Source organism: Squalius cephalus, assembly GCF_949319135.1.
Source record: "Squalius cephalus genome assembly, chromosome: 4".
Classification (NCBI taxonomy): Eukaryota; Metazoa; Chordata; class Actinopteri; order Cypriniformes; family Leuciscidae; genus Squalius; species Squalius cephalus.
In genome coordinates this window covers 55586902-55599675 of record NC_137125.1, presented here as the reverse complement: position 1 = coordinate 55599675, position 12774 = coordinate 55586902, and the positions used below count along the sequence as shown (strand labels likewise).

At 51.3% G+C, this 12774-nt stretch overlaps 1 protein-coding gene across 2 annotated transcripts in view; it reads left to right on the top strand.

The window, feature by feature from the left end:
- Window positions 1–469: 469 nt before the first annotated feature.
- The window catches only part of lrp6 (low density lipoprotein receptor-related protein 6), a 52382-nt gene continuing 40077 nt past the window's right edge, over window positions 470–12774 (top strand). The window contains exons 1-3 of one of the 2 annotated variants that reach the window (XM_079870194.1): window positions 470–976; window positions 3809–4208; window positions 9814–10017. In XM_079870194.1, the coding sequence (XP_079726320.1) occupies window positions 922–976; window positions 3809–4208; window positions 9814–10017 (659 nt within the window). In that variant the 5' untranslated portion in view covers window positions 470–921. Of the gene's footprint in view, window positions 977–3808; window positions 4209–5518; window positions 5523–9813; window positions 10018–12774 lie in introns of those variants that run through there. The other variant, XM_079870195.1, reaches the window with a different exon arrangement.

The window sequence follows — 12774 nt, the reverse complement described above, 5'->3', positions numbered from 1 at the left end:
GTTTTGATGGTTATTCGAACGTTACAGAAACGTTAAGGGAACAACATTGTATCATTCTTCAAACATTATGCGAACGCTACTTTTGAATGTTCTCTGAACGTTCTGAAACCAGGAGCAACATTTAAAACACAAAAAACGTTCCATGATCGATAAATAATGTTTTTTTGTACGAACGTTGAGTACATTAGGCTATTAAATAACAGATAACTTTGAACGAACGTTCTATTAATGTTACTGGAAGAATGTTTGTTCGTAACTTTGAGAGAACCTTGAAAGAACGTTCCCTGTTCGCTGGGATGGTATAATATGTACAAATGTAGTATAATATCCCTACAAGTGATATTAACAAATCCCGAAAAAAAATCCTTAGACTGAGAGAGAGTCTTAAAAGTGCAATATTCGGTGATTTTGGAGAATAAATGAGAGACAATGACCAATAGGTGAGTATTAATGAAGTGTAATTCATTGATGCCGTTGCTTTGTGTTGTTTTGTGTTTCGGGCCGCAGCACGAACCACTGCGTGAAAAAGTAGTCCCATTGGAATGCGCTTCACTGCCTTTATCCGCGCGTCCACGACGCTCGCGACGCTCCACGTCCCACATTAAACAGTGTGTTCTGCGTCTCCGCCGCACTATGATCCGATATAGAGAAAGAGAGTGTCTTGAATGAGATGAAACACAACAATAGCGAGTGAGTGAGTGAGTGAGTGTGACGGAGCACTGGGATCGGGAGAGCCGGCGGAAGGGTTTGGAAGCGTCCGGGCATTTTCCCTGCGAGCGGAAGGAGACGCACGGACTCACTGAAACACTGAAACAATCAAATCGATGAAAAACCGCAACGGAGAATCAACGCGAAGAATCCGAATCCCAGACACACGCAGCCGGAGCGATGCGAGCGAAGCGGCGCGGCTGAGCGTTGAAGATGTGTGCCGCACTACAGAGTCTCTTACTGTGTACTTTGTGTTTGCAGATACGGGGTGAGTTTCATTTACGGCGCTCGATTTGTTCACGAATCGCGTTGATCTAATGATTCTCTGGATCGAATCTCTGTAAATACACTCGCGCGCGCGCGTATGTGTGTGTGAATCAATCTTGTTGTTTCGTGAAGCGTGAATCAGTGCCGTTGTTTAGTGTGTAGATGCTGATCTTTATCGTTGGAGCTGTAGAATGTGTAACGTGTTTGTTTTTGTTGTTTGTGCTCGTGTTCTTGTTGTGAGAACCGCGGCCGTGTGAATCTTTCACTCGTTCAGAATCAAACTCGCTCGTTTTCAGATGCAGCAACAAAAACCCTCGAATATATCAATGATGTATCGTCCTTTCCGTGGCCTGTTAGCGAGTTTTGTGTGAAAGCAGCTCTTCTCCTTCAGTTTGTGAAGTTACACACTCAAACTGCAGCTGAGTTCGATTCTTTCGAGGGTTTGTGTTCGGTTCGCTCTTGTGTGTGTGTGTGATTCACTCTTAAAAATAAAGGATCTTCTTTGATGCTGATGGTTCCAAGAAGAACCTTTAACATCTTTTCGTTGCACAAAAGATTCTATAGTGAGGTAAAAGGGATTTGGGTTTATTAAAACAATCTTCACAGTAAGAAAAAAAATGTTATTTGTGAGAAATGGGCATTGAAAACCCAAAATGGTTCTTCTGAGGTGAAAAGAGAAACACGTTTTTTGGCCATGAAGTGAGTTGCTAGTGTTGGTAAACAGTGTTGTGTGTAACAGCTGTTCAGTGGGACAAACTAAACCAGCTATAAGAATCTCAGAAAAAGTGTGTAAAAGATCAGCTGAAAGATTGACGTGATCCAAGGCCAAATAAGTATCCAGAAATCTCCATATTCCCAGTTTCTGCTCTGGCACGGGCTTCAGTCACTTATGCGAGTTTCTAAATATTTGAGAAAGGAAATTCCCCGTGTTAGGAAAACAGGCTGGAGGTCGAGCCGGTGTTTTTGTGGTCGATGTGTCAAATTGAGGTTTGATTTTCTGCCAGATCCCTGTGGAGTCGCCACTACTAGTTTTACACTCGCAGGTGATGGAGGATTATTGTGTGGAGTTCCTGTACATGTCATGCTGAGATTATGCGAAGTGGTTCCGCTAATATTCCACAATATTATTGATCTGATGACAGCATTATATGAGAACTGAGCTGGACGATGACATCACGGATATATATAAACTAAATTAACAACTTTTTTACAATAGAAATGAACATCACTGAACTTACTCAAGCTGGACTGTGACGCTATTTTCTTCTAGACACAAACTTTGTTGCATTATTGTCCTGTTTCCTGAAAGAATCTGTTGTAAAAAGCGCTAGACTAGCCTATATAAATAAAGGTGCCTTGAAATCATCTTAAAGGTACACTATGTAAGATTTTTGGATTAAAATGTCATATGTTGAACAATGTTATATATTTCGTTGACTAGTGTACTTAAATTATCCCAAATATTTCTAAGAATGTTTAAATCCAGAGAAATAATCAGTTTCAACCAGGACATGGCGCCTATCAATGACATCACACCCGCGTTTCCCTCGGTTTCTGGTTTTATTTGATAGAAACCATGGAAACACCAAAATGCTTTAATATATTACGTGTTTTATGAGGCCGCAACTGTTTGGATGCATTCATCGACAGAAAGCTAGTCATTGTTATACAGCTCAGTACGATCTGTGAGTCGCGCTCGTCTCTCGTTAGCGATCGCTCCAGCGGCTCGTTACGCTCCAGCGGCTTTAGTTAATAAATATTTAATACATCACCGGTCATCCATGATCATGATTTCTGGCCGAGTCCGTGGTGTTTTCCAGCGGCTGTAGAGGCGAGATCAGTGTCATCAGGATACGCCTGTGAATAAGCGACCTCTAGTGGTGGAAAGTTACACAGTGTGCCTTTAATATCTTCAGTCATTTTGCTTCTCAGTAAATGCATCTTGATTTAAAGAGGACATGTCATGAAAATCTGAGTTTCTCCGTGTGTCAGTGCTGTAATCGTCCGCTTCTACCGACACAGAAAACGTGAAAAGTGAAACCCAGTAACTGTGTTCTGGTGAGCCTTTCTCTGTCAGAAAATAAGCCGATCAGATTTCGCTCTCCTTCTGACGTATGAAGAGGATCTTATTATAATATTACCGGCCCTTAATCTGCACGTTTACACACACCAGCGCCAACAGAGACCAGTTCTAACGCACTGATGAAGATCCAGCAGAGCCTGAAGCTGTTCTGTGGTTGAGCACAGACGAGCACTGAACACTATTGACCAGAACATGTCACCGCTGTCTTATAAAGACCTCAGGAACTGTGGACACTTGTGGAGGAGTGAAACATGATGATGAGATGATCAGTGTAACTCCACAACAACTACAGAAATGTCTCCACTAACATTCAGAAGCTCTTCCTGAGTCTCTCCGTAAGGCTGCACTCGCTACTGGTTATACTGGGATTCTGGATGAGTGAGATTGGCCTGTTCTGTTATTGCCGGAGTTTCTGAAGCTCGTGTAAAGACTCCGCCCTCTTCTGAACGGAGGCGGAGCTAAAGCTCATTTGCATTTAAAGGGACACACACAAAAGCGGCGTGTTTTTGCTCAGACTCAGAGGGGCAAATTTGACCAGCTATAATAAATGATCTGGTATTTTGAGCTGAAATGTCACACACACATTCTGGAGACGCCAGAGATTTACATTACATCTGTGTGAAGAGGGGCATAGTGTGTCACCTTGAAGAATGTGTAGTGTTGGAAAACAAGACCGATTTGATTCTTTTCACACCTGAATATGTTTTTAGAATTGTGTTGTTTGACCTCTGACCCTTCTCTCTCTCTCAGGCCTGCCGCTGCTCCTGTACGCTAACCGGCGTGACCTGCGTTTGGTGGACGCGGCTCACGGGCGAGCGAACGCTACGGTGGTGATGGGCGGTCTCGAGGACGCGGCGGCGCTGGATTACGTGTTCGCGCAGGATCTGATCTACTGGAGCGACGTGAGCGAGGAGTCCATCAAACGCACGCGCTTCAATGGCTCGACGCCTAGCGGCGCTCCCTCCACCGTCGTGTCCAACCTAGCCTCTCCCGACGGCCTGGCCTGCGACTGGATCGGGAACAAGCTCTACTGGACCGACTCCGAGACCAACCGGGTCGAGGTGTCGGAGCTGGACGGCGCGCACCGGAAGGTGTTGTTCTGGCAGGATCTGGACCAGCCGAGGGCCATCGCTCTGGATCCGGCACGCGGGTGAGTCAGGGCTAGCGGCCCGCGGGTGAGTCAGGGCTAGAGGCTAGCGGGTGAGTCGGGGCTAGCGGCACGCGGGTGAGTCAGGGCTAGCGGCCCGCGGGTGAGTCGGGGCTAGCGGCCCGCGGGTGAGTCAGGGCTAGCGGCCCGCGGGTGAGTCAGGGCTAGCGGCCCGCGGGTGAGTCAGGGCTAGAGGCTAGCGGGTGAGTCGGGGCTAGCGGCACGCAGGTGAGTGGGGGCTAGCGGCCCGCGGGTGAGTGGGGGCTAGCGGCCCGCGGGTGAGTCAGGGCTAGAGGCTTGCGGGTGAGTCAGGGCTAGAGGCTTGCGGGTGAGTCGGGGCTAGCGGCACGCGGGTGAGTCAGGGCTAGAGGCTTGCGGGTGAGTCGGGGCTAGCGGCACGCGGGTGAGTCAGGGCTAGAGGCTTGCGGGTGAGTCGGGGCTAGCGGCACGCGGGTGAGTCGGGGCTAGCGGCACGCGGGTGAGTCGGGGCTAGCGGCACGCGGGTGAGTCGGGGCTAGCGGCCCGTGGGTGAGTGGGGGCTAGCGGCCCGCGGGTGAGTCGGGGCTAGCGGCACGCGGGTGAGTCAGGGCTAGCGGCCCGCGGGTGAGTCGGGGCTAGAGGCTTGCGGGTGAGTCGGGGCTAGCGGCCCGCGGGTGAGTCAGGGCTAGCGGCCCGCGGGTGAGTCAGGGCTAGCGGCCCGCGGGTGAGTCAGGGCTAGAGGCTAGCGGGTGAGTCGGGGCTAGCGGCACGCAGGTGAGTGGGGGCTAGCGGCCCGCGGGTGAGTGGGGGCTAGCGGCCCGCGGGTGAGTCGGGGCTAGAGGCTTGCGGGTGAGTCGGGGCTAGCGGCACGCGGGTGAGTCGGGGCTAGCGGCACGCGGGTGAGTCGGGGCTAGCGGCACGCGGGTGAGTCGGGGCTAGCGGCACGCGGGTGAGTCGGGGCTAGCGGCACGCGGGTGAGTCGGGGCTAGCGGCCCGCGGGTGAGTCGGGGCTAGCGGCACGCGGGTGAGTCGGGGGCCGGGGCTAGCGGCCCGCGGGTGAGTCGGGGGCCGGGGCTAGCGGCCCGCGGGTGAGTGGGGGCTAGCGGTACGCGGGTGAGTCAGGGCTAGCGGCCCGCGAGTGAGTGGGGGCTAGCGGTACGCGGGTGAGTCAGGGCTAGCGGCCCGCGGGTGAGTGGGGGCTAGCGGTACGCGGGTGAGTGGGGGCTAGCGGCCCGCGGGTGAGTCAGGGCTAGCGGCCCGCGGGTGAGTCAGGGCTAGCGGCACGCGGGTGAGTCAGGGCTAGCGGCACGCGGGTGAGTCAGGGCTAGCGGCACGCGGGTGAGTCGGGGGCCGGGGCTAGCGGCCCGCGGGTGAGTGGGGGCTAGCGGCCCGCGGGTGAGTCGGGGCTAGCGGCCCGCGGGTGAGTCGGGGCTAGAGGCTCGCGGGTGAGTCGGGGCTAGCGGCCCGCGGGTGAGTCGGGGCTAGAGGCCCGCGGGTGAGTCGGGGCTAGAGGCTCGCGGGTGAGTCGGGGCTAGCGGCCCGCGGGTGAGTGGGGGCTAGAGGCTCGCGGGTGAGTCGGGGCTAGCGGCCCGCGGGTGAGTCGGGGCTAGAGGCTCGCGGGTGAGTCGGGGCTAGCGGCCCGCGGGTGAGTGGGGGCTAGAGGCTCGCGGGTGAGTCGGGGCTAGCGGCCCGCGGGTGAGTCGGGGCTAGAGGCTCGCGGGTGAGTCGGGGCTAGAGGCTCGCGGGTGAGTCAGGGCTAGCGGCCCGTGAGTGAGTGGGGGCTAGCGGCCCGTGAGTGAGTGGGGGCTAGCGGCCCGTGAGTGAGTGGGGGCTAGCGGCCCGTGAGTGAGTGGGGGCTAGCGGCCCGTGAGTGAGTGGGGGCTAGCGGCCCGTGAGTGAGTGGGGGCTAGCGGCCCGCGGGTGAGTCAGTCAGGGCTAGCGGCCCGCGGATGAGTCAGTCAGGGCTAGCGGCCCGCGGGTGAGTGGGGGCTAGCGGCCCGCGGGTGAGTGGGGGCTAGCGGCCCGCGGGTGAGTCAGTCAGGGCTAGCGGCCCGCGAGTGAGTGGGGGCTAGCGGCCCGCGAGTGAGTGGGGGCTAGCGGCCCGCGGGTGAGTCAGGGCTAGCGGCATCACTAGTGACATCACTAAACCTAAAATGTACATAAGCCCCGCCCCCAGGAACACGCAGTGCATGTTGAGAAGAGGAAGAGTTGTTGTAGTCGAGCACATTTGTGAGTTCAAGCTCAAGCTGTCGCATCCGTGTTTTCACATGCAATAGAGTTCGTAACACAAATGCACTCTCTAGGCATCTTCAGTTCCCACACGAGCCATTTATAGATTATCATGTATGACTAGAAGATAGATAACTCCACACTAGATACATAAACTCATCAACTAACCATTCAGAAACGTCCTGTTGCTCTACACTTCTTCTTGAGTCTCTCCATCTTTGTCCGACTCCAGTTTAAACATAAAAGGCAGAACAGTTTCTGACATTTTAGTGCTTGTCTGTGTTAGGTAATCGGAGCTGCTAACACACACACACACACACACACACACACACACACACACACACACACACACACACACACACTTCATCAGACACACAAACAAACACACACATCATCACACACATCATCACACACACACACACACACACACACACACACACACACACACACACTTCATCAGACACACAAACAAACACACACAAACACACACATCATCACACACACACACACACACACTTCATCACACACATACACACACACACACACACACACACACATCACACACACACACACACACACTTCATCAGACACACAAACAAACACACACACACACACACACACACACACACACACTTCATCAGACACACAAACAAACACACACAAACACACACATCACACACACACACACACACACACACACACACACACACACACACACTTCATCACACACATACACACACACACATCACACACACACACACACACTTCATCAGACACACAAACAAACACACACAAACACACACAAACACACACACACACACACACACACACAAGCTCTTGAAGCTCCGCCCTCTGTGCCGGGAGCAGCAGCTCATTTGCATTTAAAAGGACAGACACAAAACGACACGTTTTTGCTCACCCTCAAAAAGTGACAATTTTAATTTAGAGTAAAAAGTATCTGTGGTATTTAGAGCTAAACCTTCACACACACACACACACACACACACACACACACACACACACACACACACACACACACACACTCTGGACATCAGAGACTTATTTCACATCTTGTGAAAGGGGCATTATAGGCAAGGCAAGTTTATTTATATAGCACATTTCATACACAATGGCAATTCAAAGTGCTTTACATAGAAGAAATTAAAACAATAAAAATAAATAAGAATAATTAAAACAGTTTAGAAAAATAAAATAAAATAAAGTACCTGAATTTTATCTCTAATCATTTCGGATAGCTGTATGCTATGCTACGATGTAAGCTAATAAAAAAAAACACTAAGAACGAGAAATGTTTAAATTCACAATCTTAACTTGGGTTATATACTAGAATATGAAACATAAGTTAAAAGACATTAATGGGCGTTATAAACGACTTCTATAGTGAAGTGGTTTTGTCTGATTTGTAAGCAGGCACTGAAGCGATTACCCATAAGCCCCTGTGCTCGGGTCCTCGGCTCGTCTCCAGTGCTCAGGAACGCCAGCAGAAGGAGGCGCTGGTGTCGGGAGCTCAGGCGTGCCGCGTCTTGTCCTCGGGATGTTTATGTTTTACAGGCCGCTAGTTACAGGCTAGGACTAGACGCGCTTCATGTTGTGAAGGTGTTCCGACGTCCCTGGACTCGCTCTGCTAACGTCCCACTCAGCGCAGGGCTAGCTCGGCTAGCGGATCAGATCAGCTGAGAGTCACTCTGTTAATCTCTTCTATACGACACTCATCATATCTCATCATATCTCATCATATCTCATCATAAACTCCCGTTCAAAGGTTTTGGATCTGTGTGATTTGCTCACCAAGGCTGCGTTTATTGGATTAAAAATACAAAAAAACACAGTAATATTGTGAAATATTATTATAATGTAAATCATCTGTTTTCTATGTGAATATATAGTAAAGTGTAATTTATTCCTGTGATCAAAGCTGAATGTTCAGCATCATTACTCCAGTCTTCAGTGTCACATGACCCTTCAGAAATCACTCTAATATGAGGATCTGATGATCAAGAAACATTTATGATTATTATCAGTGTTGGAAACATTTTAACACTTTTATTTCAGGATTCTTTGATGAATAGAGAGTTCAAAAGAACAGCATTTATCTGAAATAAAAAGCTTTTGTAACATTAAACGCTACGGTTCAACAGTTTGGGGTCAGAAAGATTTTTTTGGGGGGGGAAATAAATTAAATCAATCAACTTTAATTTAAAATGAATCAAAAGTGACAGTAAAGACATTTATAATGTTCCAAGAGATTCTATTTCAGATAATGCTGTTCTTCTGAACTCTCTATTGATCAAAGAATCCTGAAATAAAAGTGTTAAAATGTTTCCAACACTGATAATAATCATACATGTCCCAGAGTGATGCTGTACTGTCGCTCTCCTTCAGGCCGGGAGGTGAACGAGTGTGTGTGAACGAGTGTGTGTGAACGAGTGTGTGTGAACGAGTGTGTGTGAACGAGTGTGTGTGAACGAGTGTGTGTGACCTGGTGATGTCACAGGTGTGATCGAGTCTCAGTGCAGCTGAGTCTGTGTAACCCGACCAGCTGGTTTTATCAGGAGGCATGATGGGTAATCCCGAGCTTGACCAACACAGGTGCTTTAGTTCTAGCCTGAGGTCGAGGAGGTCAGAGGTCGAGGAGGTCAGAGGTCGAGGGAGTGGGTTTGTGCCGGTTTGACCTGGAAAGACTAAACACTGGCGCGCCTGAAGCGATGACTTCACTGACGAGCACCTGTCAATCATCAGGTCATGTGATCCTTCAGATTTGTGTGCGTTGAAATGCCCGATCGCCCGATGGCTCGTATTGCAGAGAGAGATTGTGAGTTACCCAGCATGCAGTGCGTCCGCAGATTCGTCATGCTCCTGAAGTCACAGATGTAGCGTGTGTTTGTTCCTGTTGTGTGGTGAGGTGTGTGTGTGTGTTTGTTCCTGTTGTGTGGTGAGGTATGTGTGTGTGTGTTTGTTCCTGTTGTGTGGTGAGGTGTGTGTGTGTGTTTGTTCACGATGATCGAACATCTCTCGAGTCGCACACTGTATAGTTTAACCAATAATCTAAGAGTTAAAAACATCAATGATTATAAACAGTGGTCTAACTTTGTTTTAAGTGGGTGGGACAGGAGTGTGTGTGTGTGTGTGTGTGTGTGTGTGTGTGTGTGTGTGTGTGTGTGTGTGTGCAGGTTCATGTACTGGACGGACTGGGGTGAGGTGCTGAATATAAACGTGTGTGTGTGTGTGTGTGTGTGTGCAGGTTCATGTACTGGACGGACTGGGGTGAGGTGCTGAATATAAACGTGTGTGTGTGTGTGTGTGTGTGTGCAGGTTCATGTACTGGACAGACTGGGGTGAGGTGCTGAATATAAACGTGTGTGTGTGTGTGTGTGTGCAGGTTCATGTACTGGACGGACTGGGGTGAGGTGCCGAAGATCGAGCGCGCTGGGATGGACGGGACGCTCCGCTCTGTGATCGTCGACTCGGAGATCTACTGGCCCAACGGCCTCACGCTCGACTACACACACACTCAGCAGAAGCTCTACTGGGCCGACGCCAAGTTCAACTTCATCCACCGGTGCAACCTGGACGGGTCCGGCAGGTGCCACACACACACTCACACATACACATGCGCGCACACACACACACACACAAACACATACACCCACACATACTCACACATACACACACTCACTCACACATACACATGATGCGCACACTCACACATACACATGCGCACACACACACACACACACACACACACACACTCACACATACACAAGCACACACACACACACGCACACACTCACACATACACACACACACACACACACACACACACACACACTCACACATACACACGCACACACTCACACATACACACGCACACATACTCACACATACACACACTCACTCACACATACACGCACACACACACACGCACACATACACACACACACACACACTCACACATACACATGCACACTCACACATACACACACTCACACACTCACGCACACACACACACACACACACACAATGTGCAGTTTTATTCTAAGTCCACAGGCTCAGGCTAGCATCTGAGGGCAGCGGCAGACACTGAGAGACACTGAGACACTGAGAGACACTGAGACACTGGGACACTGAGACACTGAGAGACACTGAGACACTGGGACACTGAGAGACACTGAGACACTGAGACACTGGGACACTGGGACACTGAGAGACTGGGACACTGGGACACTGAGAGACACTGAGACACTGGGACACTGAGAGACACTGGGACACTGAGACACTGAGACACTGGGACACTGAGACACTGAGACACTGAGAGACACTGGGACACTGGGACACTGAGAGACACTGAGACACTGAGAGACTGGGACACTGGGACACTGAGAGACACTGAGACACTGGGACACTGAGAGACACTGGGACACTGAGACACTGAGACACTGGGACACTGAGACACTGAGACACTGAGAGACACTGGGACACTGGGACACTGAGAGACACTGGGACACTGAGAGACTGGGACACTGGGACACTGAGAGACACTGAGACACTGGGACACTGAGAGACACTGGGACACTGAGACACTGAGACACTGGGACACTGAGACACTGAGACACTGAGAGACACTGGGACACTGGGACACTGAGAGACACTGGGACACTGAGACACTGAGACACTGAGAGACACTGGGACACTGAGACACTGAGACACTGGGACACTGAGACACTGAGACACTGAGAGACACTGGGACACTGGGACACTGAGACACTGAGACACTGGGACACTGAGAGACACTGAGACACTGGGACACTGAGACACTGAGAGACACTGAGACACTGGGACACTGAGAGACACTGAGACACTGGGACACTGAGACACTGAGACACTGAGAGACACTGGGACACTGGGACACTGAGAGACACTGGGACACTGAGACACTGAGAGACACTGAGACACTGGGACACTGAGAGACACTGGGACACTGGGACACTGAGACACTGGGACACTGGGACACTGAGAGACACTGAGAGACACTGGGACACTGGGACACTGAGACACTGGGACACTGGGACACTGAGAGACACTGAGACACTGGGACACTGAGACACTGAGAGACACTGAGACACTGGGACACTGAGAGACACTGAGACACTGGGACACTGAGACACTGAGACACTGAGAGACACTGGGACACTGGGACACTGAGAGACACTGGGACACTGAGACACTGAGAGACACTGAGACACTGGGACACTGAGAGACACTGGGACACTGGGACACTGAGACACTGGGACACTGGGACACTGAGAGACACTGAGACACTGGGACACTGAGACACTGAGAGACACTGAGACACTGAGACACTGAGACACTGGGACACTGAGACACTGGGACACTGGGACACTGAGAGACACTGGGACACTGAGACACTGAGACACTGGGACACTGAGACACTGAGACACTGAGAGACACTGGGACACTGAGACACTGAGAGACACTGAGACACTGGGACACTGAGAGACACTGGGACACTGGGACACTGAGACACTGGGACACTGGGACACTGAGAGACACTGAGACACTGGGACACTGAGACACTGAGAGACACTGAGACACTGGGACACTGAGAGACACTGAGACACTGGGACACTGAGACACTGAGACACTGAGAGACACTGGGACACTGGGACACTGAGAGACACTGGGACACTGAGACACTGAGAGACACTGAGACACTGGGACACTGAGAGACACTGGGACACTGGGACACTGAGACACTGGGACACTGGGACACTGAGAGACACTGAGACACTGGGACACTGAGACACTGAGAGACACTGAGACACTGGGACACTGAGAGACACTGAGACACTGGGACACTGAGACACTGAGACACTGAGAGACACTGGGACACTGGGACACTGAGAGACACTGGGACACTGAGACACTGGGACACTGAGAGACACTGGGACACTGGGACACTGAGAGACACTGGGACACTGGGACACTGGGACACTGAGAGACACTGGGACACTGGGACACTGGGACACTGAGAGACACTGGGACACTGAGACACTGGGACACTGAGACACTGAGAGACACTGAGACACTGGGACACTGAGAGACACTGGGACACTGAGACACTGGGACACTGAGACACTGAGACACTGAGAGACACTGGGACACTGAGAGACACTGGGACACTGAGACACTGGGACACTGAGAGACACTGGGACACTGAGACACTGGGACACTGAGAGACACTGGGACACTGAGACACTGGGACACTGGGACACTGAGAGACACTGGGACACTGAGACACTGGGACACTGAGAGACACTGG